Source organism: Diaporthe batatas (genome assembly GCF_019321695.1).
Source record: "Diaporthe batatas strain CRI 302-4 chromosome Unknown Contig00014, whole genome shotgun sequence".
Lineage (NCBI taxonomy): Eukaryota > Fungi > Ascomycota > Sordariomycetes > Diaporthales > Diaporthaceae > Diaporthe > Diaporthe batatas.
The window spans coordinates 531,968-556,710 of NW_025408561.1; the positions used below are offsets into that span (position 1 = coordinate 531,968).

General features: G+C 35.3%; 5 protein-coding genes across 5 annotated transcripts; 4 read left to right on the forward strand and 1 right to left on the reverse strand.

Annotated features, from left to right (window-relative positions):
• Window positions 1-10,699: 10,699 nt before the first annotated feature.
• Window positions 10,700-10,960, forward strand: KVR01_010883 (uncharacterized protein; the record flags this gene model as incomplete). The annotated part of the gene is made up of 1 exon (XM_044787163.1): window positions 10,700-10,960. The coding sequence occupies one exon, from the start codon at window positions 10,700-10,702 to the stop codon at window positions 10,958-10,960; it is 261 nt and encodes an 86-aa protein (XP_044640030.1).
• Window positions 10,961-13,100: 2,140 nt separating this feature from the next.
• KVR01_011068 (uncharacterized protein) lies at window positions 13,101-16,769 on the forward strand. Its single transcript, XM_044792992.1, has 3 exons — window positions 13,101-13,575; window positions 14,023-15,021; window positions 15,099-16,769. Exons 2-3 carry the CDS (start codon window positions 14,100-14,102, stop codon window positions 15,806-15,808), a joined length of 1,632 nt encoding a protein of 543 aa, XP_044640215.1. The 5' UTR covers window positions 13,101-13,575; window positions 14,023-14,099; the 3' UTR covers window positions 15,809-16,769.
• A 1,434-nt stretch (window positions 16,770-18,203) lies between these two features.
• KVR01_010941 (uncharacterized protein) lies at window positions 18,204-19,210 on the forward strand. The gene is made up of 2 exons (XM_044790250.1): window positions 18,204-18,460; window positions 18,542-19,210. Exons 1-2 carry the CDS (start codon window positions 18,326-18,328, stop codon window positions 18,968-18,970), a joined length of 564 nt encoding a protein of 187 aa, XP_044640088.1. The 5' UTR covers window positions 18,204-18,325; the 3' UTR covers window positions 18,971-19,210.
• A 1,206-nt stretch (window positions 19,211-20,416) lies between these two features.
• Window positions 20,417-22,004, reverse strand: KVR01_011067 (uncharacterized protein). Its single transcript, XM_044788874.1, has 2 exons — window positions 21,432-22,004; window positions 20,417-21,351 (listed from the first exon to the last, which is right to left on the reverse strand). Exons 1-2 carry the CDS (start codon window positions 21,655-21,657, stop codon window positions 20,978-20,980), a joined length of 600 nt encoding a protein of 199 aa, XP_044640214.1. The 5' UTR covers window positions 21,658-22,004; the 3' UTR covers window positions 20,417-20,977.
• Window positions 22,005-22,544: 540 nt separating this feature from the next.
• On the forward strand, window positions 22,545-24,668 carry KVR01_011137 (uncharacterized protein). Its single transcript, XM_044792722.1, has one exon. It carries the CDS (start codon window positions 23,191-23,193, stop codon window positions 24,508-24,510), a length of 1,320 nt encoding a protein of 439 aa, XP_044640284.1. The 5' UTR covers window positions 22,545-23,190; the 3' UTR covers window positions 24,511-24,668.
• The last annotated feature ends 75 nt before the right edge of the window (window positions 24,669-24,743 follow it).

Genomic DNA, 24,743 nt, shown 5'->3' on the forward strand with positions numbered 1-24,743 from the left:
TTATAAATATTTATTTAACTTAATATAATTTTTTTAAATAAACTTTATAATTATATTATTATAAATTAAATATTACTTTTATTAATAAATAAAAATAAATATATTTTTAAATATACTATTTTATAAATTTCTATATATAATTTAATACTTTAATATTAATTAATTTTAATTTAATATTTTAACTCTTTTAATATATATAAATATTATTATTTTTTTAATAATAAATAATTTATAAAATTAAATAAAATATTAAATATTAATATTTATTTTAATTTATATAAAGGTTTTTAATCTTTTTATTAAAAACTTTATAAACTTAAAAGTATTTAAATTTAAAGTATTATTAATTATATTATTATATTTAAAGTTATTTTATATTTTAATTTAATAATTAATAAATATAAATTATATATAAAATCTTTATATTAAAATTTTTAATATAATATTCTTAATATATAATAAATTAATAAACTTTAAATTCTATAATATAAAAAAAGTTTAATAATTTTTATAATAATATTTAAAAATATTTATATTAAATTTTTTAATAATTATATTAAAAATATTCTCTTAACTTAAATTAAAATTATAAACATATTTAAATAATATTTTAAAATATAATTTTATATTAAAAATATATTAATATAATTATAAAAGCATAAAAAATATTAATTAACTCTTTATATTATTAATAATTATATAAAATATTTTTTTTATTATTATACTTTTAAAAATAATTTAAAACTTTTTATATAATTTAATATTTTATTTTTAATTTTATATATAATATAAATATTAAAAATATAAATTTTATTATATTTCTTTTATTATATAGTTTAAAAATAAAAATATTAACTTTAATTAAATTAAAGATTTTTAATATATTTAATTTTTAAAACAATTCTTTAATATATTAATTATATTATTTTATTTAAGTTTTAAAATAAATATATAATTCTTTTCTTTTTTTTATTATAAAATTTATTAAAACTTTTATAAATATAAATATTATTTTAATTTATTTTTAATTTATATAATTATTCTTTTATTATAATTAAAGTAATAATAATATTTTTAACTTTATATACTTTTTTATAAAAATATTTATAAATATAATATAGTTTTTAATTAATATATTTTATTAATTTTAACTTATTAATAATTATATTAAAGTTATTACTTAAAATTTTATTATTTATATTATTTTAAAAATATTTTAAATTTATATAAATTAAAAGATAATTAATTTATTAAAAGTTTAATATTATATTATATTTATTAATTATAATTAATTTATATAAACTTTATTAATTATTTTTAAAATATAAATATTATTTTAAAATAAAATAAATAAAATATTAAATATATTTAAATTATTTTAAGTATTTAATATATTATTTATTTAATATTTTATATTTATAAAGTATAATATTTTTATTATTTTTAAATAATAACTACTTTTATAAATATAAAAGAGTTAATAATAAATTTTAATTAATTTAAAATATATTTTAATATAAAATATAAATATAAATTTATTAAATTTTATAATATTATTAATAATTTTAATATATTTATAAAATAAACTTTTATTAAAGGTTAAATTAAATTTTATATAAAGTATTTTAAATATATATTAAAAGAGATTATAATATTACTTTATTTTATTAATTATTTAATAAATTTTAATAAATATTTATTTATAAATAATTTATAATTTAAATAGTATTTTTAAATTTTATTAAAATAAAGTTAATTTTAATATTATAAATTAAATAGTTTAATAATTTTAAATATATATTAATTTATATTAATTATAAATTTTTATATATTTTATAAAAATATAAAAGAATATTTTAATTTAAAAAAGTTATTAAATTAATAATATATAAAATAAAAATATAAAAATATATTATATTAATTATTATTTTATAATTAAAATTATAATTATTTTTAAATTAAACTTAAACTTTTATAATATTAAATTATAAAGTTAATAATAATAATAAAATTTAAAATAATTTTTAAATAAAATTTAATAAAGTATTTAATATTAAAAATAAATATAAAAGTTAATTAATTAAAAATATATAAATTATTAATAAAGTTATTAAAGTTTAACTTTAATAAAAATATTTAATACTTATTTAATTTAATTTTTATTAAAACTATAAATATTTTTATTTTTATATAATAAAAATATTTATTAAATTATTCTTATAATATAAATAACTTTATTTATAATATTTTAAAAATATATAATATAATTATATTTTATATATAAAATAAAAAGTAAATATTTTTATAATATAAAATATTATTTTATTAATTAATATTTTAATAGTTATAGTTTTATTAATATAAAATAAAGTTTATTATTAAATTTAATTATTATTTTACCTTTATATAAAATATTAAAATTATAAATAAATTAACTTTATAATATAAAAATTAATTATAACTATTAATAGAGAATTTTATAACTTTAATATTTAAAATAATTTTCTAAAAGTATTTATATAAATATTTATTATTAAATATAAATATTTATAATAAAATATTAATATTTAATTTTCTATTAAAAATAAATTAAAAAAAAGAAAGACTTAATTTATTAAAAATATTATATTTTATAATTAAAATTTTAACTTTAAAAATATTATTTATATTTATTATTTTATAAATTAATTAAAGAATATTTTTTTATTTTTATTTTATTATTAAATTATAAAGCTTTTATATTAATAATAAATATTATATAATTAAAATTTATAAATTTATTATTTTATTTAATTAAATATTAAAATATTAATTATAAATATATTATTATTTTTTTAAAGTATATTTTATTAATTAATAACGTTTTTAATTATATATAAAGTAATACTTTTAATAAAGTTTTCTTTATTAAATTAATTATTATATTTAAATAAATAGTTATTATAATTATTATTATAATTATTAAATCTATTATATTTAAAATTTTATTATTAAAGTTATTTAATTATATATTAAAATTTTATAAAAATTACTTTTATTATAAAAACTATTATATAAATAGTTTAAATTATTATTATAATTATTATACTTTTATAATAATAATAATTAAAAATAAATTAATTTTATTATTATAATTATAATTTTATACTTTATTTATTTAAAAATATATTAATCTATTAATTATTAATACTTATATATTTAAATAAAAATATATAAATTAAAATATAATTTTAATTAATTTAAATAATTTATATAATATTATAATAAATTTTAATATACCTTTAACTATTTATAATATATTATTTTATATAAATTAATTTCTTTTAACTTTATATTTAAATATTTAATAATAAATAAAAGTTTATTACTTAATAATTATAAAACTTATAATTAATTTTTATTTAAATTCTTTTATTATAATTTAATAAATATAAAAATAGTTTAATTTATATAATAATTTTAATAATTTATTTAATTATTAAATTATAATTTTAACTTTATATAAACTATATAAAAGAATTTATTATATTAATTTATTATATATAAAATATCTTAACTTTTCCTTTAAATATATAAAATATATTAACTTTAATTAAAATAATATAACTTTTAAATTATTATAAATAATAAAATCTTTATTTTATTATTAAATATATTATAAAATTATTATTATATAAATTATTTTTATATATTTTATAAAAATTTATAATAAAATAATTATTAGTTATTTAAATTATTTTAATAAATAAAAGTATAAAATATTTTTTTAAAATATACTTTTATTATAAATATTAATTTATTATAAATCTTTTTAATATTAAATTTTTAAATAATTAAAAGTTTTTAAAATATATATTAAAAAAAAAGTAATTTTAACTTTTATTTTTTAATATAAATATTTTTATTTAAATTTTATTATAAAGTTTTTATAATACCTTTATTAAATTATTTAAATTATTTATTTTTATAAATTTAATTTTTATAATTAAATAATAAAATACTTTCTAACTTTATAAAAAGTTTTTTTTAAAAATATATATTAAAGTATTTATATTTTTAATAATATATATAAACTATTTATATTTTTAATTTTATTATTAAATTAAAGTAAATAATTAAAGTTTTAAAAGATAAAATATAATATATTTTTAAAAATTAACTTAATTAAATTTTATATAAAACTTTTATAATAACTTTATAATCTATATTTATAATATTATTTATTATTAAAAACACCTTTTTATACTAATATATTAAGCTATACTTAATTAGTTTAAGTTAGTATTATTAGTTTATTAAAGGTTAAAACTATTATAAACTATAAGCTATTTAATTTTAATACTATTAAGTATTATATATAATATTATTATATAACTTAAACCTTTTAAATTAGTTAAAATAGGTAAAAATAAAAGCTATTATTCCCCTAAAAGTTCTAACTCTACTTAAATAAACACCTATCTATTAGCTCTATAAGTAAAACCACTTAAAAATAGTTACTCAACTAACCTACTAAACTAAAAAATAACCTTTAGGTAAGATAACTATACTCTATTATTTAGGTTTATAATTCTAATAACTCTACTATAAATAGAAAAAGAAATAACTATTAATAATTAAATTTATAATTATATAAAGGTAGACTTTTATTTTAAAAAAAAGTTATTAATATTTAAAATAATTAATATATTTTTAAAAAAACTAAAGGATTATAAACTTAATTTAAAGGAAATTAAAATCTATAAAAATTTTAAACTTAAGTTTAAAGGCTCTCCTTTAAATTTAACTCCCTTAAAAAAATACTAAAAAGGTTTAAAAAGAGGCTTAAATAAAGCTAGATAAGATTATAATAATATAATATAGTTAAATAAAAATTAATTAAAAATTATAATTATAAGTCTTTTAATCTTATATTAAAAGGGCTAATAATATATATATTAATATAAATACTTTTAAATTATAAAACTTTTTTATTTTATAAAGAATATTTTAATTTATAATTATAAATATCTTTTATTTTAATTTATAAAGTTTTATTTAAATTTAAAAATACTTTTTAATTATTTATATATATTTTATATAAAAATTATTTATATATTTAAATATACTTTTATTATTTTCTTTAAAAATTAAATTTTTATAACTTAAAATTATAATATTTAATTAAATTTAAAGAAGTATATTTTATTTTTTATAAATTAAATTATTAATATTATTATAATAATTATTTTATTAATATTTTATATAATTTAAAATAAAAATAAATAATAATATAAAGTAAAAGGTAAATAAAATATAATAAAGTATATATATATTTAATAAATTATATATAATAATTAAAATATTTAAAATATTAATAAAAATTAAATAATTATATATTAAATATTACTTTAAAAATTATTATAATATAATAATTAAATTAAAATAATAAATTTTAAATAAATATTAAATTTTAATAAACTTTATAATTTAAAATTATAAATTAAAATAAAATTAAAAGAATAATTTAATTTAACTTTAAGAATTTTTTTACTTTTATTAATTTAATATTAATATTTTTAATATAGTTATAATTTAAATAAAGAGTTTATTTTTTAATAAATATTAAAATTAATTTTAATTATATATTAATAATAATAATATTTAAATTATTAATTTATTTATTTTTAAATAAAGGATTTAGTAATAGTAGTGTTATTAAAGGTATAATAGGTATAGTAAGAGAGAGTGAAAGACTATAAAAGGAAAAGTTATAATTATAATTATATTTATAAAGTATAACTTTATTCTATTTAATAATATAAAAGTAAATATAATATATTTTAACCTTTTTATTATAGTAAAGTTTAGTAAATAAGTAAATAAGGAAAGGATTAAATAGAGTTAGAAGTAGTATTTAGTATTTATTTATTTATTTAATAAAAGTAGTTTTATAAATTATATAAATTATACTTTCTATTTAAGGTATTATCTTAAATATAAAGGGATTATTAATAAAATATTATATATTTTAAGTTTTAATAAATAATTATAGTTTTATAAAGTATTTATTAAAAGTATAAATAAGGGTTTAATAATAAAAAGTAATCTTTAAGTTATTATTAATTTTAAAGATATTAAAAGGTTTTAAAATATAATAAAATATATAAATTATTAATAGAATATAAGGACTCTATTAATATATATTTAATTATATTATTATTAAATTAATAATTTTATAATAAATAAATATAAAGACTTTATTATATTTAATTATATTATTATTATTAAAGTATTAATATAATTATATTATAATAAGAATTTATAAAGAATTTAACTACTTTAAAGTAATTAACTATTTCTTTATATTTTATTATTTATAATTATTTAAAGTAATTATTAATTAATATTAATATAAATTATTATATATATATATATATAAAGAGTAATTAATTAAATTAAATTATATAAAAGGAAAGTTAAACCTAAAAGGTTAATAATAAATCCTTACTATAACTTATTAACTAAAGTTATATAATATAACTTAAACTATCTATTAATTATAATTACTTTTATTTTAATATTAATAATAAATAATATTATAAATATAATAAATAATAAAATTATTATAAAAGTTTTATATAATAAATTTAATTAAATTAATTTTAAAGATATATTATATTTTATTTTTAAAAATTTTAATTATTTATTTTTAATTTAATAATAAAATTAAAAGAATATAAATAATTTATATATTTATAAAAAGTTTAAAAATTTTAAATAATATAATATAATTAATAAATTATAAATAATAAATTTTTATAATTTAATTAAATAATGTTTTATAAATATTCTTTTATAATATAATTAAAAATAGAAATTTAATATTAAAAATATTAAATAAAATCTTTAAATATAAAAATTTAAATTTATATTTTAATTAAATTAATTATTATAAAAATATAATTATTAATTATATATTTTTAATATTTAATTAATTATTTAATAATATAAATAATTTATATTTTTTAATTTTATTATTAAATTAAAATAAATAATTAAAGTTTTAAAAAATAAAATATAATATATTTTTAAAATTAATTTAATTATATTTATTATAAATTATAAACTTTTAATTTTAATATTATTAAATATTATATATAAAATTATTATATAATTTAAACTTTTATATATAAATATAAATTAATTAAAATAAATAAAAATAAAATTATTATTTTTAAAAGTTTTAACTTTATTTATATAAATATAAATTTATTAATTATATAAATAAAATTATTTAAAATAAATAAATAATTTATTTATTAAATTAAAATATAATTAAATAAAGTAATTATATTTTATTATTATATATATTTAAATTTATAATTTTAATAATATATAAATAAAATATATAATTATTAATAATTAAATTTATAATTATAAAAAATAAACTTTTATTTTTTAAAAGTTATTATTATTTAAAATAATTAATATATTTTTAAAATAAATTAAAATAAATAAAATTTAAATTTAAATTTTAAAGTTTAAAATTTTAATTTTATTAAAAATATTAAATAAAATCTTTAAATATAAAAATTTTAAATTTATATTTTAATTAAATTAATTATTATAAAAAAATATAATTATTAATTATATATTTTTAATATTTAATTAATTATTTAATAATATAAATAATTTATATTTTTAATTTTATTATTAAATTAAAATAAATAATTAAAGTTTTAAAAATAAAATATAATATATTTTTAAAATTAATTTAATTATATTTATTATAAATTATAAACTTTTAATTTTAATATTATTAAATATTATATATAAAATTATTATATAATTTAAACTTTTATATATAAATATAAATTAATTAAAATAAATAAAAATAAAATTATTATTTTTTAAAGTTTTAACTTTATTTATATAAATATAAATTTATTAATTATATAAATAAAATTATTTAAAATAAATAAATAATTTATTTATTAAATTAAAATATAATTAAATAAAGTAATTATATTTTATTATTATATATATTTAAATTTATAATTTTAATAATATATAAATAAAATATATAATTATTAATAATTAAATTTATAATTATAAAAAATAAACTTTTATTTTTTAAAAGTTATTATTATTTAAAATAATTAATATATTTTTAAAATAAATTAAAATAAATAAAATTTTAAATTTAAATTTTAAAGTTTAAAATTTTAATTTTATTAAAAATATTAAATATATTTATAAAAAATTTAAATAAAATTAATTTAATTATAATATAATATAATAATTAAATAAAATTAAATAAAATTATAATTTTAAGTTTTTAATTAAATAATTAAAATAATTATTTAATAATATTTATTTTTAAATATAAAATTAAAAAATTATAATTATAATTTTTAATTTAATTTTATTTTAATTTTATTTTATTTTAAATTTATTTAATATTTATATTATTTTTAAAAACTTAAATATTTAAATTTTAAAAATTTAAATTTAAAATATTTATAATTATTTAATTATTTTAATTAATAAATATTTTATATTTTAATTTAATATTTATTAATATTAAAATAAATAATTTATAATTTATAATTAATTAATATATTAATATAAATAATTTATAATTTATAATAAATTAATATATTAATATAAAATATTTTATATAATAAATTTAATTTATTAATTATATAAATTATTTTTTAATTATATTATTAAATTAAAATTAAAAAAATAAAATTTTAAAAAATAAAATATAATATATTTTTAAAATTAATTTAATTAAATTTATTATATAAAATCTTTTATAATAATTTTATAATTATTTATAATATTATTTATTATTAACCTTTTTTATATTTAAATTATTAATTATATTTAATTTATTTAAATTAATATTATTAATTTATTAAAAATTAAAATTATTATTAATTATAAATTATTAAATTTTAATATTATTAAATATTATATATAAAATTATTATTTTTAAAAAAATTATTATTTTAAATAAATATTTATTTAATAAATTTAAAATTATAAATTTTATAAATAAAATTATATAAAAATAAATATTTAATTAAATTAAAATATAATTAAATAAAATAATTAAAGTTTTAAAAAATAAAATATAATATATTTTTAAAGATTAATTTAATTAAATTTATTATATAAAACTTTTATAATAATTTTATAATTATTTATAATATTATTTATTATTAAAAATACTTTTATATATTAATATATTAAATTATATTAATTTAAATTAATATTATTAATTTATTAAAATTAAAGTTATTATAAATTATAAATTAATTTTAATATTATTAAATATTTTATATAAAGTTATTATATAATTTAAATAAATTAATTAAATTAATTTAAATAAAATTATTATTTTTAAAATTTTAATTTTATTTTATAAATAAATATTTATTTAATAAATTTAAAAATAAATAAAATTATTTAAAAATAATTATTAAATTAAATTAAAAATTATTAAATAAAGTAATTATATTTTATTATTTAAATTTATAATTTTAATAATTTTATAAAAAATAATTATTAATAATTAAATTTATAATTATATAAAAATAAATTTTTATTTTAAAAAAATTATTAATATTTAAAATAATTAATATATTTTTAAAAATTAAAATTATAAATTTAATTTAAAATTTATTAAAATTTATAAAAACTTTAAATTTAAATTTTAAAGTTTTAATTTAAAGTTTATATTTATAAAAATAAAAACTTTTATAAAGTTTAAAAAAGTTTAAATAAAATTAAAAATTAAATTAAATTAATATTAAAAATTTATATTTTATTTTATTTTTTTAAAAGTATAATTATTAAATTTAATTTAATAATAAAATTATAAAAATATAAATAATTTATATATATATTAAACTTTAAATAAATAAAATTATAATTTTATTATTTTTTATTATTATTTTATAGATTTTTATATTTTTAAATTAATAATTATTTATTAATAATTTAAGCCTTTTTTCTATTAGTTATAAGGACCGTTTTAAGTATATTTAAGCTAGTGAACCTACCCTTACTATACTGGATATTGCGGGTATGGTATATGCCCAGCCGGCACCAAAAATGTCACCGCCGTGTTCGCAAATAGGTACGCAGTTGACCTTTGCACTGATAGTAGGCAGACAGATCATCAAATGCTCAAGGTCACAAGTTCGGAGTGGCTCGGATGGAGATCACGGTACCCAAGCCGCTGCACAAGCGCGCCAAGCCGGAGGTGCTGGAACGGTTTGCCCCGGGGTCTCGGCAGCTGACACAAGACTGGGCGGAGCCTGCAGAGGTCGCCTGGGCGGCCCAGCGGCAGGTGATGATTCGGCCGTCGCGGGAACCCATTTTGTGCTGCGCATGCGCTGGAGTCGACTAATGAATGGCAGTGTCATTGTCGCCAAGAGTGGCGTCGTATGGAAGGCTGACAACCTATTACTGATGGCACGACTCTCAGGCTTTTCTTCTTGCAGAATACAGCGGAAAAGGGCTTTATAAGAGTGCCAGTGCCCCAGGCTTTTTTTTTCAGGGCTGTCTATCGTTTGGTAGACATCAGCAGTGGAAGGACCATCCATCCAAAGCGTGCAACGACTTGTACACCAGTACGCCCGACAATCAACAAGCACCACAGCAGAATCCTTCAGAACGACACCCAAACATTGCAATCGCCAAGATGACCAACCCGGCCAAGACAGTCTGGTGGGAAACATATCAGTTATGGGATGAGGTGCTACACCAAGTTGGAAAGGCATACTACAAAGCGAGGCCGCCCAAGAAAGGATCGCGAAGCAGAACAGGGCCCAGGCCAGCCCTTCCAATATCGCAGCGCACGATGGGCAAGATCCCAGCAGCCGGCGGGTCCAAACTGCAGACCCGACCGCAACCTTTCCACATGCAGCTCGTCCGGCAGCGCTCATCCGTGTTAAACAGTTGAGGGCCAGCTAGGCGAAGCGCACCATTGTCGGCAACTACAGTTTACATGGCCAGGTAACTGGGGCAGTTGGCATACCGTGTACCCAATGCGACGGGCTTACGGGTGACCGAGTCCTCGTGACCCCGTGCAAGGCCAAGAACAACAGTTGCGTGGCGCTGCCGTGGTCGCGGGCGTACTGTACCAGCATTATTTCCACGGTCCCCGACAAAGAAATCATTGAGCATATTTAGCTTTGAGGTTATGAAGCTGTCTGATTGGAATGACGTGGCCAGCCTGCCTCCGTCACAAACTGAGGGCCAGACAGGCTGATAGGAAAGACCAAGGCTACTTCAGAATCTACCTAGGCAGGTAGAAGGGGCTGCCGAGCCGGGCCCGCATAGGGGCTGTGGGGGGCGTGGTGAGGCTGAGTGGGGCCTTGACACAATGCAGGTGGGAACGCCAGCGGCAGAACACGCACAGTAGGCGCACGAAGGTTGGAAATTGGCAGGACAGGCCGCAGATCAACGAATTTGATCGCCAGAGGCCCCTCGCAGCCATAGAGAGGATGATTGTTTGGAGGCTGTGAGGGTGGTGCCAATGTGGCCCATCCAGTTGTCAACGTGTAGATATTCTGCGTGATTAATAGCAACAAGATTTCGATACTTGTGCCTCTTTCAGATCCATCTGCCCCAGGGCCAAGACACAGTACCCGGCACTGGCATTGTCCGACGGGGCTAGCAGCTCCCACTGCCCTCCAAGGTGCCTGGGTCAGTCTTAATTCTCTAGGCGAAGGGGAAGATGGCAACATGACTTCCAACGGATTGGTTTCGATGATCCATACGGGTGATCGACAGGGAATGCTATAGCGGAAGGGCGGGTGGGATTACTGTGGTAGAGCGTTCGCAATGCAGCCAAGGATGAAACGAAAAGCTTCGTGGGGCGCCCAAGAGATTTGCAAGGCCCCGGAACGGGCACTGAGTCGCTCGCTGACGGTGGCAGGCTGGCTGGCTGGGACACGCAGCAAGGGGAGGGGGGCGGCACCGGCTGGGGGCCCGAACCGTGCTGCTTGGTGTGCTTGGCCTGCTTGGCCAGCCCTGTTTGCGGGCCAGCCATGAGATGCCACGAGATGCCAATCGTCTTGGCCGTCTTGGGATGGATTGCTTGAACTGAGCCGCATCAGTGACTTGGAGAACGACAACAGTCACTGATGTGGATCGACGATGGCGGGCGTGGCCAAATACATGGGATTGATGATGATGGACGGCCGAACACGACGGTGATGGTATTGTTGACTCGTGCCGGGCAGCTGCTGGGCCCTCGAAATCTGGCACTCGCGGCAGCCAGCCTGCCAGCCTGCCAGCACGGGGTGGCGGAGATTGAGATTGGCCCCTCTCGGACCACTGCATCAGCAGCTTGTAACCTACCTGCGACTGCAGGCAGATTGAACGAACCCACAAGGTGCGGCTTTTCAGTCCTCAGATCGCAGGCGTCCGGTCGATGGATAGTTGTGGACACTGTGTGGGTGTACCGCCGACGGCCCGATTGGGAACGACGAGATCAAGCTGTCAGGCCGTCAGGGCGAGGGCTGCGAGGGTGAGGGTGGTGGATGAGTGGTTGGAACGGTTTGGTTGACCCTCCTGCCCTCCTGGACGGATACGAGGGCGGAGGCCCATATGTACCTAGGTACCTATTCACCCAGATACCCAGGTACGACAGTCCTGTGTACGGAGTAGTCAGTCTCCTTGCCTTCCTTCCCATGCCTCTGGACTGCAGCTGTGCAATGTCCTGGGATGGGCTATCTCTGGTTTGGGGCCGGTCGAGCCGCTCCAGGCCCCGTCTCCAGGGATGGAGCCAGCCCAGTCCGCCCTCCATCCTGGCCAACTTGGAACTAGTGCCGAGCAGCACCGCCCAAAAGCCGATGCACCCCTGAGAATCCAGACCCAAATTTGCCATTCAGCCAGACAGCACCGTGGTTTTCCTCGGTACGTAGTGCACTCCCTGACTCCGTGGCTCCCCGACCCTCGACCCTGGCAGCTGCCTGGTCAGTCCCTGCTGCTCCCTGGGCACATCGAAATTATCATCGATGGTCCGTCTGCCTCTTGAGTGCCGCCTGTGGTAGGCACTGAGTACTGTGTGCTAAACTGCTAGTACGGTGTTGGCTCTGGTCAACTGGTACGGAGTACACCTCCTGCACATCCTCGTATTACCACCCAATTCCTGCTGGCGGCAACCAACAACCGTGTGACTACCCCCCTTTTTTCCCCAGTCGTACGTAGTACGTGCCTTACCTCGCCTTGCCTGTGCCTTGCTCGTGCCCACCTTTCGCCCATCCACGATTCGCTGTGCCCCATCGTTAATTCCTCGATCCTGATTTCTTCTGTCGCTTCCTCCCAGCTTCCTTGCCTCACCTCCTCCGACCCTTCTCTCTGTTTGTTCATCCTTTTTCCCACCTCTCCCCCAGCTGTGTGCAGATTGATCCAGGCCTCTCTTCTCTTGCCTCGTCAATTTGCCCTTCTGGTGTTTCTTTGCACCTGCGTCCATCTTGTTTGACTTGATCATTCATCACACTCTTTTACACCAGTGTACTTACTGATCCTTCTCTCGCTTGAAACCAAGAAATAGACTCTTTGCCAAAGGTATGTTCCTCTTGTCTCAAGTGTGGTGATGGGCCTGTGTGCCGTCGCCCGTGTTTCCCGTGCCCTCCCTGCTCTTGTTTCTCCATGCCGCCTTCCCACACACATGCACCTTCATGCGTCCGACCAAACGTCAATGCCAGCCATCCACGTCCTGTCAACGTCATCCCGTCCCGCCAGACAAGAACAAACGGTGAAGACATCGGACGAGCTTGTACCAGCTGGGGAACCAGTCAGCTATTTTTGTTTTGTTTACTACGCATGGGTCAATGTCACGTCACAGTGGGCATGAGATGAAGAAAGAAAGGGTCATCTTAACTATCGGGTTTCTCACTCGTTCATTCATTCATTCATTCATTCGTTCATTCATGCATACATTCACTCACCTTGCGCCGCTTCTCACCTGACACCTTCAAAACTCTTTGCTAACGCGGCTTTTGCCTTGCCCAGACCGTCTTACTTTTTATATAATATCACACCAACGCTCTCTTGAAACTCGGTTCATATACAAGCCACACATAACAACCATGTACTCAGCCAAGGGAGTTATTCTGGCTGCCCTCGTGGCCGGTGCCTCGGCCGCCGTCGAGCCCATCGTCGCAAAGGGTCAGCACTTCTTCTACAAGAACGGCACCCAGTTCTACATCAAGGGTGTTGCGTACCAGCAGGACACCGGCTCCTCCGAGGCTGCCAAGCGGTCCACGTCGAGCGGTCCCGATTACCTCGACCCCCTGTCCGACGAGGACCTCTGCAAGCGAGATGTTCCCATCTTGAAGGCTGCCGGTACCAACGTCATCCGCACTTACGCCATCAACCCCGCCGCCAACCACGACGCCTGCATGCAGCTGCTCGCCGACGCCGGCATCTACGTCATCTCCGACCTGTCGTCGCCCGACGAGGCCATCATCCGCAGCAACCCCCAGTGGGACACCGCCCTGTACAAGCGCTACACCTCCGTCGTCGACGCCCTCGGCAAGTACGACAACACCATCGGTTTCTTCGCCGGCAATGAGGTCTCCAACAACAAGAGCAATACCGATGCCTCGGCTTTCGTCAAGGCCGCGGTTCGTGACACCAAGGCCTACATCGCCGACAACATGGACCGCTGGATCGGTGTCGGCTACGCCGCCAACGACGACGCCGCCATCCGCAACAACATGGCCGAGTACTTCAACTGTGGTGAGGCCGAGGAGTCCATCGACTTCTGGGGCTACAACATCTACGAGTGGTGCGGTGACAGCAGCTTCCAGAAGTCCGGCTACTCCGAGGTTGTCTCGTTCTTCTCCAACTACTCCATCCCCGTTTTCTTCGCCGAGTACGGTTGCAACACCGTCGATGGCGGTGCGGGCCGTACTTTCCAGGAGACCAGCGCGCTGTACTCGAGCGACATGACTGAGGTCATTGCTGGCGGTATCGTCTACATGTACTTCGAGGAGGACAACGACTATGGTAGGCCTCCTTGACTATGCGCATTCAAGCTAAGCCCGAACTCTCAGGATTTGATGGCTAACGGTGTTTTTCTGCAGGCCTGGTCAGCGTCGTTGACAAGTCCAGCGTCAAGCCCTTCAAGGCTTACACCTCCCTGAGCTCCCGCATCGCCGCTGCCACTCCCAGCTCCGTCGCCATGGATGCCTACCAGCCCACCAACTCGGCCGCTGCTTGCCCTGTCATCGGTGCTTCTTGGGCCGCTGCCTCTTCCCTGCCCCCAACCCCCGACTCCGAGCTCTGCGAGTGCATGTTCAACTCCATCTCCTGCGCTCCTTCCTCCAGCCTGGACGAGGAGGATTACGGCGACATCTTTGGTTACATCTGTGGCGCTGACCCTGCAGCGTGCGCTGGTGTCAACGGCAACGCCTCCACCGGTGTCTTCGGTGCCTACTCCATGTGCAACTCGACCCAGAAGCTCGGCTACGTCCTCGACACTTACTACAAGGCCCAGAAGTCGGCCTCCGACGCCTGTGACTTTGACGGCAAGGCTGTTACCCAGTCCGGCAGCAGCTCCAGCGGAGACTGCAAGGCCAAGCTCGCCAGCGCCAGCTCCGCCAACGCGGTCGCCGCCACCGCCACCGCCGGCTCCGGCTCCTCCGGCTCTTCTTCTGGATCCTCCAGCAGCTCGTCTTCGAGCTCCCTGGCCACCCCCTTGCACATGAAGAGCTTCTTCAGCATTGGTGACATGGCTGTCGGTCTCTGGGCTGTCATGGCCATGGGAGCTGGTGCTGCTGTCTTTGCCCTGTAAGGATGACCAGCCAATGGTGCTGGTGAATGCCTGTTTTTCGGCAGAGGGGCCTCGGAGGCGTCGTGAGTCTGCATGGCGGCGTTGCGATGATATCCGACACCGTCCGGAGCAGTGACATTATCTGCATGTGGCGGTGTCAAAACACTTGCATTTTTTCTATGTAGGATAGAGACTTTCGTCTTGTCAGGAATCGATCAATTTTGTCATTCAGAGAAGGCGAGAGCACGGTGCGAAGACCGGGTATGAGCATCTGTTTTCGGTATGCCTAATATGTGTGTACGGCGTTTTAACATGCAGCTTCTACTCCTCATAGAAGGTAAATCGAATGGATCGCGCGGGTATTGGTAGGCCTCGTTCAATTCAAAGTTTAATGACTACAACTATCCTCACAAGCAAGCAGCATCACAACAAGATCCATCGCGGGCTCCTTAGGTCGATCTGATAGTTCCCAGCCTTCAACTCGTAGTCACGTCGCTGTTTGCGAGCCATAGGACTAGTTTGCTTGCTCACAGCGAGTGAAACCCTTAACCGTTCGCGATGCGTCTGGGCTTCCAACCAGGCCAAGTTCTGCCGCCGGCGCTGGTAGTACATGATGCTTCTCATCGATAATGGGCGTCTCAGCACAATACGCTTTCTCGTCCTGAGATGAGCCTTGCGTGCCATGCCGCGCCTGGTCCTTCCACGTCCGCCCGGCCTCTCGGCCAGTTGTCGATACCAATCCTGTGCGCGAACCCCGCCGCTGGCCGTATCGGTGCTTCGTTCCATGCAGGCTTGCGAATATGGGGCGTTTTGGTCACAAGCGTCGTCTCCGCTAGCTCTTGGGTCGAGAGGAGCAGTCTCCCCGGAGTCTTCGTTGTGGATTTCATGGATGTGTGGGCGAGCTGGACGTTGAGGATGTCGTGGAGGCGCCTGGTGTTGGGCCAACACCGTACCGGTGAGGCCCAGGAGGAGTAGAGTTGTCATATAAGGGAATCGCATCCTATTATCGTGCAGCGTTGGTGAATTTTGTCTTGAGAGGGGCTGAGAGACCGGAACTGGTAATGGTGGGCAGAGAATAGTTAAGTGACGAGACCCAGGGCATCATTTTCCCCCCGTGTCGTATGGGTGTCAGTCCAGCAAGGCCACCTACGTACTGGGCAAAAATCGGTCGATTTTTACTTTCGGGTTGGATGTTCGTGCCTACCGCCGAACATCTCGACTAAGGAACTTAGCTCAGACTGTCGTTGTCCTAGTAAACCGGTTCGTCTGCGACAATAGTAAGGTACCTAGGTACCCAGGTAGGTAGTGCCGGTAAAGGGCTCCTTCATACTCTGGACGAACCATGTCTACAATGGCCTGTTGCACTTTCAGATAACATTTCTGCTTCCGCGCGATGTGGATGAAACGTACCTAAGTAATGACCGGTGTCTCGCCCAACGCCCAATTCCCTGTCCACAGAGTGGCAACTGGAGCCTGCACAGCGAAGTCTGTTAGGACAACCCAGAAAGGGACCAAAGACTTCCTCCCTGTATACTGTCATGGGATCAGTGATACTCGTCAGCACCGCTGGCGGAACGAAATAGCCCGTTGGTCCTAGGCATAGCTCCCTCGGAGACGGCGGAGTCGACGAAGACCTTGATGCGTCCCTGTTGCTGCTTTGTGACTTGTGGGCCATGGTACGTGTCCTCATGGGAAGGGCTGCCCGATTTATTGGTTCTGGCGACCCTTTATGGACGAGGATACGGGAAGTCGCAGTGAAAATCTCCCCCTTCTTCGACGCAATGCCAACGTGAGACCACTTCACAGCCTGGTCAAGATCTGCGTCGTCAGATACCAGCAATGGAGACCCACTTTGGAACGACGCGGTTGACTTTTCTAATAATCCATTGACAAGTTTATTGCCAATGAAGAAATCCAAAGGCTGTGAGCAGGCGCGACCGTTTGGCGCAGTCACTATTGCAAAAAGGTAGTCCCCCCCCCCCCTCGTTCTTGGTTTGTTTTATAACGTGGTAAACCTGTGAAGACAAGAGATTGAACTGCACGAACTCCAGGCTGACATCATTCCGTCACCCATTCGGTGGACATAATACTGAGCACGTATTCAAAGAGAGAGCGAGCGGATACCGTGGGAGACGTAGGCGCATGTACCGTGTTGTTTCGACCTGTATGGTATGGTTGTCAGTCGGTGTACGTTGTAGTCATGGTGAATCCTCTCATCTCATTGGCCGTGGAGGCAGGCAGCTGGAGTGCGGGTTCCTGCATGAGAACCCCAGAGAGTCTGAGAGTGAGGCCAAGCGGGCTGGGGGGCTGGGGGGCACCCCTGTCCCAAGGGACCTCCCCCACTCCCGTCTGGGCGAGCAACCCCAAGCTCGGGCCTGATAATGAGCTAGCTCACTGCAACCTCACCTGCAGCTGCCGCCAATCCAACATTATCTGCCGCGTGCCATCTTTGAACACCGACATCGTCCACAGGACCACAGTATCCTCGACTCGAGGCCTGCTCAAATCTTATTTTGGGAGGCAGACCCCAAGCAGAACATGGCTATGTACAACTACGTCAGCGACACAATCGACCTGGCCCGTCGCCAGGCCGACCGCGTCGTCAGCCCTGACGACCGCCAGAAGGCCTACGACAGTGTCCTCGCCTTTGCCCAACAACAGCCACTCCTGTTTGTATGCCGCATGAGACCGCCCTTGCCCCAGGCTTCTGCTTCCCATGGTCCACCCTGCTGACCACATGATGACTCCGCACAGTCCTTCGTCGTCGCCCAGCTGCTGCTCTCCCTCATCCCCATCCTCCTGTTCGCGTCCTTCGTGCTGGGTACCGTTGCCCTCGCCATTTCCACCGCTGTTATCTTCTGTCTGTTCTGGGTCGGCGTGGCCAGTATCCTCCTCGGTTCCACCCTCTTTGTCACCTTCGGTCTTGCTGCTCTGGGCTGGCTGTGGCTTGTCGGCGCGTACCTTGCTGCCAGCTTTGTCTATGGGCTCCTGACCGGCAGCAGTGACGGGGCGGACCAAGCTGCCAGGTTCAAAATGGAGGACAACTGGGCAAAAGTCAGTACCAAGAGGATGGCCACAGACGATGCCCAGAACAGTGTGGTGAAAAAGGAACCAATAGACGATGGGGTCAAGCTTGGAGGCGAGCAGCTCGGGGAGATGGAGATCAGTGCTTCAAGTGGCTAGGGTATTGGAACGCTGGCTGGCCGTCATTCGAAGACCTTTACACGGTCAGAAAGCCTTTGGCCAGATTTTGATCTGGTGTCAAAATCTCAGTGCTGCTAGTAATTGTTGTGCCAGGCAAAATCATCATGACTCTGAACAGCGTGATGCCGCAGCGGGTCCCAACCAAGTGCTTCCAAGTCTTTCTTCCCGTCGGACGCTTTCCCACAATATCCATTATGAACAATACAGAATCTTGATCAGGCCTCTGCTACGCTGCATTGCTCAAGATTTTCACCAGGTCTGCCCTAATCAAGTCCTCAATAAGGATTGAGAGGTACTTGTCTGTGAATGTTAATCGCAGTACCCGTACCTGGTCACGGACTCGCACTGCTTCTTCTGAACAAGCTGCCTCTAGTTCACGGGAGTCTTGCCCACCCCGTCCACTCTCGTGGCTCTGTTGATATTCGAAAGCCTACCTAGGTACCTGTAACCGCTTTTGTTCCAGAACGACATCAGACTCTCCTTTGTCCCTTCTCCAGAGGACAGCAGCAGTGGCAGTGGCGGCACGCTGGAGTGGCAGTGAGGTAGCACCGGTATTGACGTGGTCGGGAGCCCAGTGGTCGCTTCCGAGGAGGTCTGCACCGTACTCGTTGGTTATCGTTGATCTGAGCTTGAGCTGCCAGGCCGACCCGTGGCCTGGCGGATAATCTTAGTACCTACTAGGTACCTACTAGGTAGGTACTTAGGTGGAGAACATGGGCGAGCTAGCACCGGGGCGGTCCTGTTCGGTTCCATGACGACTGGGTTGGCGGCGAGCCACGGTCAGGCGTGTCCACAACACTACTCGCGAGTCCTTTCAAGTGTGTTTAGTCGAATTTCTCAGTAACAGTGTTGTTGTTCACCCAGAGCCTGTCATGGACTCGGCAATCGTCTGGCACTGGGGCCGGGGCAGCCAAGAAACGTAATGGTTACCCGGATGTACATTTCGCAGTCGCATTTGCAAGCCGGATTTATTAATTTGCTGTAGTTGCAAGGAGAGATAGACACACCCACAAAATACAAAAAGAAAACAAAACAAAAGAGACCCTTCTAAGTTTCTGAGGCTCCATCCAACCCACATCAAATTCATTCTCGTTACCGTTACAACTAGTACCTAGGAACTTATCTTGACAGACATTGAAATTAGAATCTGGGATGCGCGGACAGTGACGACCTCCAAATTTTGCATTTTTCCCAAGTAATCATCTGCGTAAAATCCTGCCCGTGGTCAGTCGGAATTTTGATGTCCATATTATTGAAAGAACTCGCACCAGAAGCAGGTAATCAGCCGCGAGTGACTCGAGTCTTGAGAGATGCAATTGTCACCGCATATGTATGGCGGGACATTTTCAGAACAATCCCGATTCTGTGAGACTTCAAATCTTGGCATTCGCAAATCTCTCATGCTATGTGCTCTCTGCCTCCGCTTCACCCACGCCCCCGTCCATGCAAGGACTTCAGGATCAGTCCCCAGGTGATCTAGAAGCTCTTCAAAGATAAAAGGCAACAAAATTCTGAAATATCAGGCCCTTGGTATTATTGCGTTGTAAATTTGGTATCCTGGAAGTAGGCCAAGCCTCCATGACTACTTGGAACCTTGGAAACAGCAGCCTTGGGACTGCCCAGGTGGTCCCATGGTCAGGTACCTAGGTAGTCCTGACTCACCTGAGGTGATACTTTGCTTCACGCCCCAGGGTGGTATTTCATGCTTGCACCTGACTGAACCAATAGTTTCCATGAATACCTAGTTACAAGGGATATCCTATGCCGACCAACTTACATCAAATTGTCTATCTCTGCTTCCGCGAGCACCATATGATCACTGCCCGAGTCTTTACTTCGACGAATCGGCCACATCTGCTGAGAAGACCTCTATGTACACCTGAATGGACCCTCGTATCAGATTCAAACCACGCCGGTCACAACGAGTCGCATTCTGAGTTCCTTCTCGAGGTGTCACCATGCGTTCATCCACGGTACCCTGTATCTCTACAGCATAACAAGAGCACCGAGGACCGCCATTCCCAAGGAGCCGACAGAGCCCATCTTAGCCGCAGCAGCAGTGCTCGAGGCACTTGCGCTGGCACCCGTGGCAGTACCCGTGGCAGATGAGCCCGTAGTCACCGCGGTCCCGCTAGCCGACGACGACGACGACGACGACGACGACGAGCTCCCTGTCGTCGCGGTGGGTTCGGCGCCCGTTCCCGTCTGTGAAACAGACGTCGACTGAGTCGATTCCTGGGATGAAGTCGATCCAGAGGCAGAAGACGCCCCAGTGCTGGTTACTCCGGCGCTGGCTGAGGAACAGCTTGCGCCGGCATTGATGGCGGAGCAGAAGGCATCGGCTGCTGGTAGGACCTCATCTACATTGGCGGTGGGGTTAATACAGGGGGGCTTGTGCGACGTCACATATTATGATATGGTCCGACATGAGGGCACCTACTGATGGCGACCTGCTCACCACACGCGGCGAGCACGCACGTGGTGGCACTTGTTGTAATGTCCGTCTGATGTTGGCTCGTACACTGACATGCGTAGTCGGTCTCTCCGCACCCGACTGAGCCAGCCGCCACTACGAGGCAGTCCCGGGCACATTCTGGGATGGACGAGACACACTGGCTGGAAGCTAGGCCGGCGAGGGCAGATAGTGCAAGGAGAGAGGGCTTCATGTTGGCCTTGCGCCGTGTTCCAGCGGTGGACAGTTTATGGGAAGGAATGGAGGGATGAAGCCTTGAGTGTTTGGTGATATTCTCGAAGCAGGGCCGGCAGGTACTTATAAGTTAGGTAGGGATGGAACTTCTCAAGGAAGCTGGGGACGGCAACGGCGAACGAGATCAGAGATCAACAGAATGCGCGAAGCTGGGGAAGCCGGGACTTTAAACTGTCTGCGCCGATTTGCTCAGATCACAAGTGCTGCAGGCGTTCGAGGGCCGGCCCATTGTCGTCGCACTGCAGCAGTCATTACGAGCTTGGTTCGGCGCAGATCCAAGATAGATCGAGGGGCAGACCATGATGCATGCCCATTGGGGAATGGCAACACGAGCTGTTGGGTGCATCGTCGACAGCTTCTCCGCATTCCTGCCCCCCCTTCTACGACGTCGACCCCATGTGACCCCAGCAGTTGCCCGGTAGTTCAGCAGGGGTCGGCCAAGCGTACGCATCGTGTGCAGATGGGAGATGGTGAGCCAGGGGTTTCGCAGCGGACGTTGTTCGCGATGCGGGGACCTCTGCATATTGTTCACACCACCTCGTGCTCACTAACAAATCCACGGGCTTTTCAGGTGCTGGGTCTGGATGAATTTCGAATGGCTGGAATGCGACCTTGGACCCCCCGTCGGGAAGACTCAGGAGGAAAGGACCAAATTCGCTACTGCAAGCCACGTCCCAGTGCGGTAGTGTAGCGGGCTCCCGCCCAGTCAGAAGCAGAGACGCCCTGAGATGGGCCACAGGGATCTTTCAGCTTGGAGAGGGTCCAGATGTCGATGTGACACTGCTCCCCATCCTGAAGTCTCTTGACAAGAGCATGGCAGCAAAGCCTGTCTTGAGATGACAAGATGTGAAAAATGCGACCTAGACAAGCGCATTACAACATGCTTGTATTTGCTTTATTTAATGGACAGGCAGCGCCGAGGTAGGCACTGTGGGGCTGATTGATTCAATAGTTGCATATTACACATATATGCGTGCCAAGTACTCCGCAGTTCTCCAAGAAGATCCCGTGGACGGGCCTGGGTTGATCATGAAGATATTATCAAACACACATGTCTCGATACCCAAGGGTGGGCACGCGTGGAACGAGGTTACTCTGCCGTCGGATGGCACTTCGAGTTCTTGCTATCGCAGGCGCGAACCGGTTGATAGCAATAGAAACCGGTTTCAGGGCTTGGTTTATTGGAAAGGACCCTGGATGGCCGGCCTGTTTATGACGACATGACGGATGGCCGCTGCCGATGGTCAAGGTCGTCCGGGGCTTCGAGACTCGAGGGGATGTCGCCGCCTCACAGACCTGTAGACGACGTGTAAACACAGTCGGACATTTTACTCATGCATCCCATCCTATCGAACAAGGCTTCGTGTTCAGACTCTCACCACCTACAAGTCGTGCTAGCTCCTAGGATCACAACCAAAATCACACACTCCGACCCTTGGACCCTTGCTCTCGTACGCCGACGAGCATCCGAGCATCCCCAGATTGAAGCATCATGGTCAACTCGCTGGACTTCCAGCTCCAGAACCAGACCAACTCGGGCCAGGTCTGGGCCTACATCACTGGCATCGCTATCCAGAATGACTGGAAGCGCATGTTCCTCAAGGCCAACGGCCGGGACGTCTACTATCCGGAGCAGGTCTCGTCCATCGGGTCGCCCCTCGCAGCGGACTGCGCGATCCCCCTCGGCCCCCCGGGGAACACCGTCTCGGTCCACGTGCCCCAGATCGCCGGCGGCAGGATCTGGTTCGCCTGCGACAGCAAGCTCCAGTTCTTCCTGAACCCCGGCCCGGCTGTTGTCGAGCCCTCGGTGCTCAACCCCAGCGACCCAAACGCCAAGGTCAACTTCACCTTCGCCGAGTTCACCATGAACAGCGACCAGCTCTTCGCCAACATCAGCTACGTGGACTTCGCGTCCCGCATGCCCATCGCGCTGACGCTGCAGACAGCGGGCGGGGGGGTGCAGCACGTGTCGGGGATGGCGGCAGACGGCATCGACAAGCTGTGCGACGGCCTGCGGCAACAGGCGCAGAAGGACGGTCGGCCATGGGACAAACTCATCGTCCAGCCAAAGGGCCAGCCGGTCCTCCGGGTGCTGAACCCAACACACGGCGAGGCGGTGGGGGCCAGCTTTGCCGGCTACTTTGAGCCATACGTCGAGGAGGTGTGGCAGAGGCACAGCAAGAGCCCGATGCGTATCAACACTCAGGCCGCCGCTGGCATGGTGGCCGGCACCGTCAACGCCAAGGGCGAGCTCGTGTTTGGCAACGAGCCCTTCCGGAAGCCCAACAGCGCAGACATCTTTGGCTGCAACAGCGGGCCCTTCACCACGGGCCCATCGCCGTACCGCAACAGCATCATCCCCCGGCTGGCCGCTGCGTTCCAGCGCTCAGCCTTGCTGGGCGGCGACGACCATCCGTCCGACCCCTCGACCTTCTATCGGCGCGACCCGACCAACCACTACTGCAGGATCTTGCACGCCGTCAACCTCGACGGCAAGGGCTATGCCTTTGCCTACGACGACGTCCAGCCAGACGGGGGAGCCGACCAGTCGGGCAAGGTCAACGCCGGCGATCCCACGGCTTTTATCGTGGCAGTCGGCGGCAACAATGCGTACGCTGGAGATCGCATGCCGCCATCACCATCAGCCCCTCCTGTCCCTGCCCCTGCCCCTGCCGCTGGCCCTGCCCACGGCTCGCACGATGGTGCTGGCGATGATGCGCAAGCAGCCCCAGCCCAGGCCAGGCCTCACCCTGGCAGTGTATCACGTATCAAGCGGCTCTCGGCAAAGGCGCAGAAGTGGCTGAACAGGTGAGATGGGTCCCGCCGAGCAGGCTTGTTTTGCGCCGTTTTGCAACACTTGGGTGGTTTGACGTAACGTCGGTTTTGGTGCGCTTCCGCAGTATAGACAGCTTTGTGATACCCTTACTGTACAACAATCCTATGCAGAATCCTACCCAGACATTGAAGAGAGCTCCAAGTACATATGTAGTGGTCTTGACGTGAGCTGATGTGTACGCCCATCCGAGGTGGTACTTACTCAAGTAC

Coding starts and splice junctions, on each gene's coding strand:
- KVR01_011137 (XM_044792722.1), top strand. CDS start 23,191: ATGGTCAACTCGCTGGACTTCCAGCTCCAGAACCAGACCAACTCGGGC.
- KVR01_011067 (XM_044788874.1), bottom strand. CDS start 21,657: ATGAAGCCCTCTCTCCTTGCACTATCTGCCCTCGCCGGCCTAGCTTCC. Junction 21,352..21,431: donor TGGTGAGCAGGTCGCCATCA/GTAGGTGCCCTC, acceptor CCGCCAATGTAG/ATGAGGTCCTACCAGCAGCC.
- KVR01_011068 (XM_044792992.1), top strand. CDS start 14,100: ATGTACTCAGCCAAGGGAGTTATTCTGGCTGCCCTCGTGGCCGGTGCC. Junction 15,022..15,098: donor CGAGGAGGACAACGACTATG/GTAGGCCTCCTT, acceptor GTTTTTCTGCAG/GCCTGGTCAGCGTCGTTGAC.
- KVR01_010941 (XM_044790250.1), top strand. CDS start 18,326: ATGGCTATGTACAACTACGTCAGCGACACAATCGACCTGGCCCGTCGC. Junction 18,461..18,541: donor AACAACAGCCACTCCTGTTT/GTATGCCGCATG, acceptor GACTCCGCACAG/TCCTTCGTCGTCGCCCAGCT.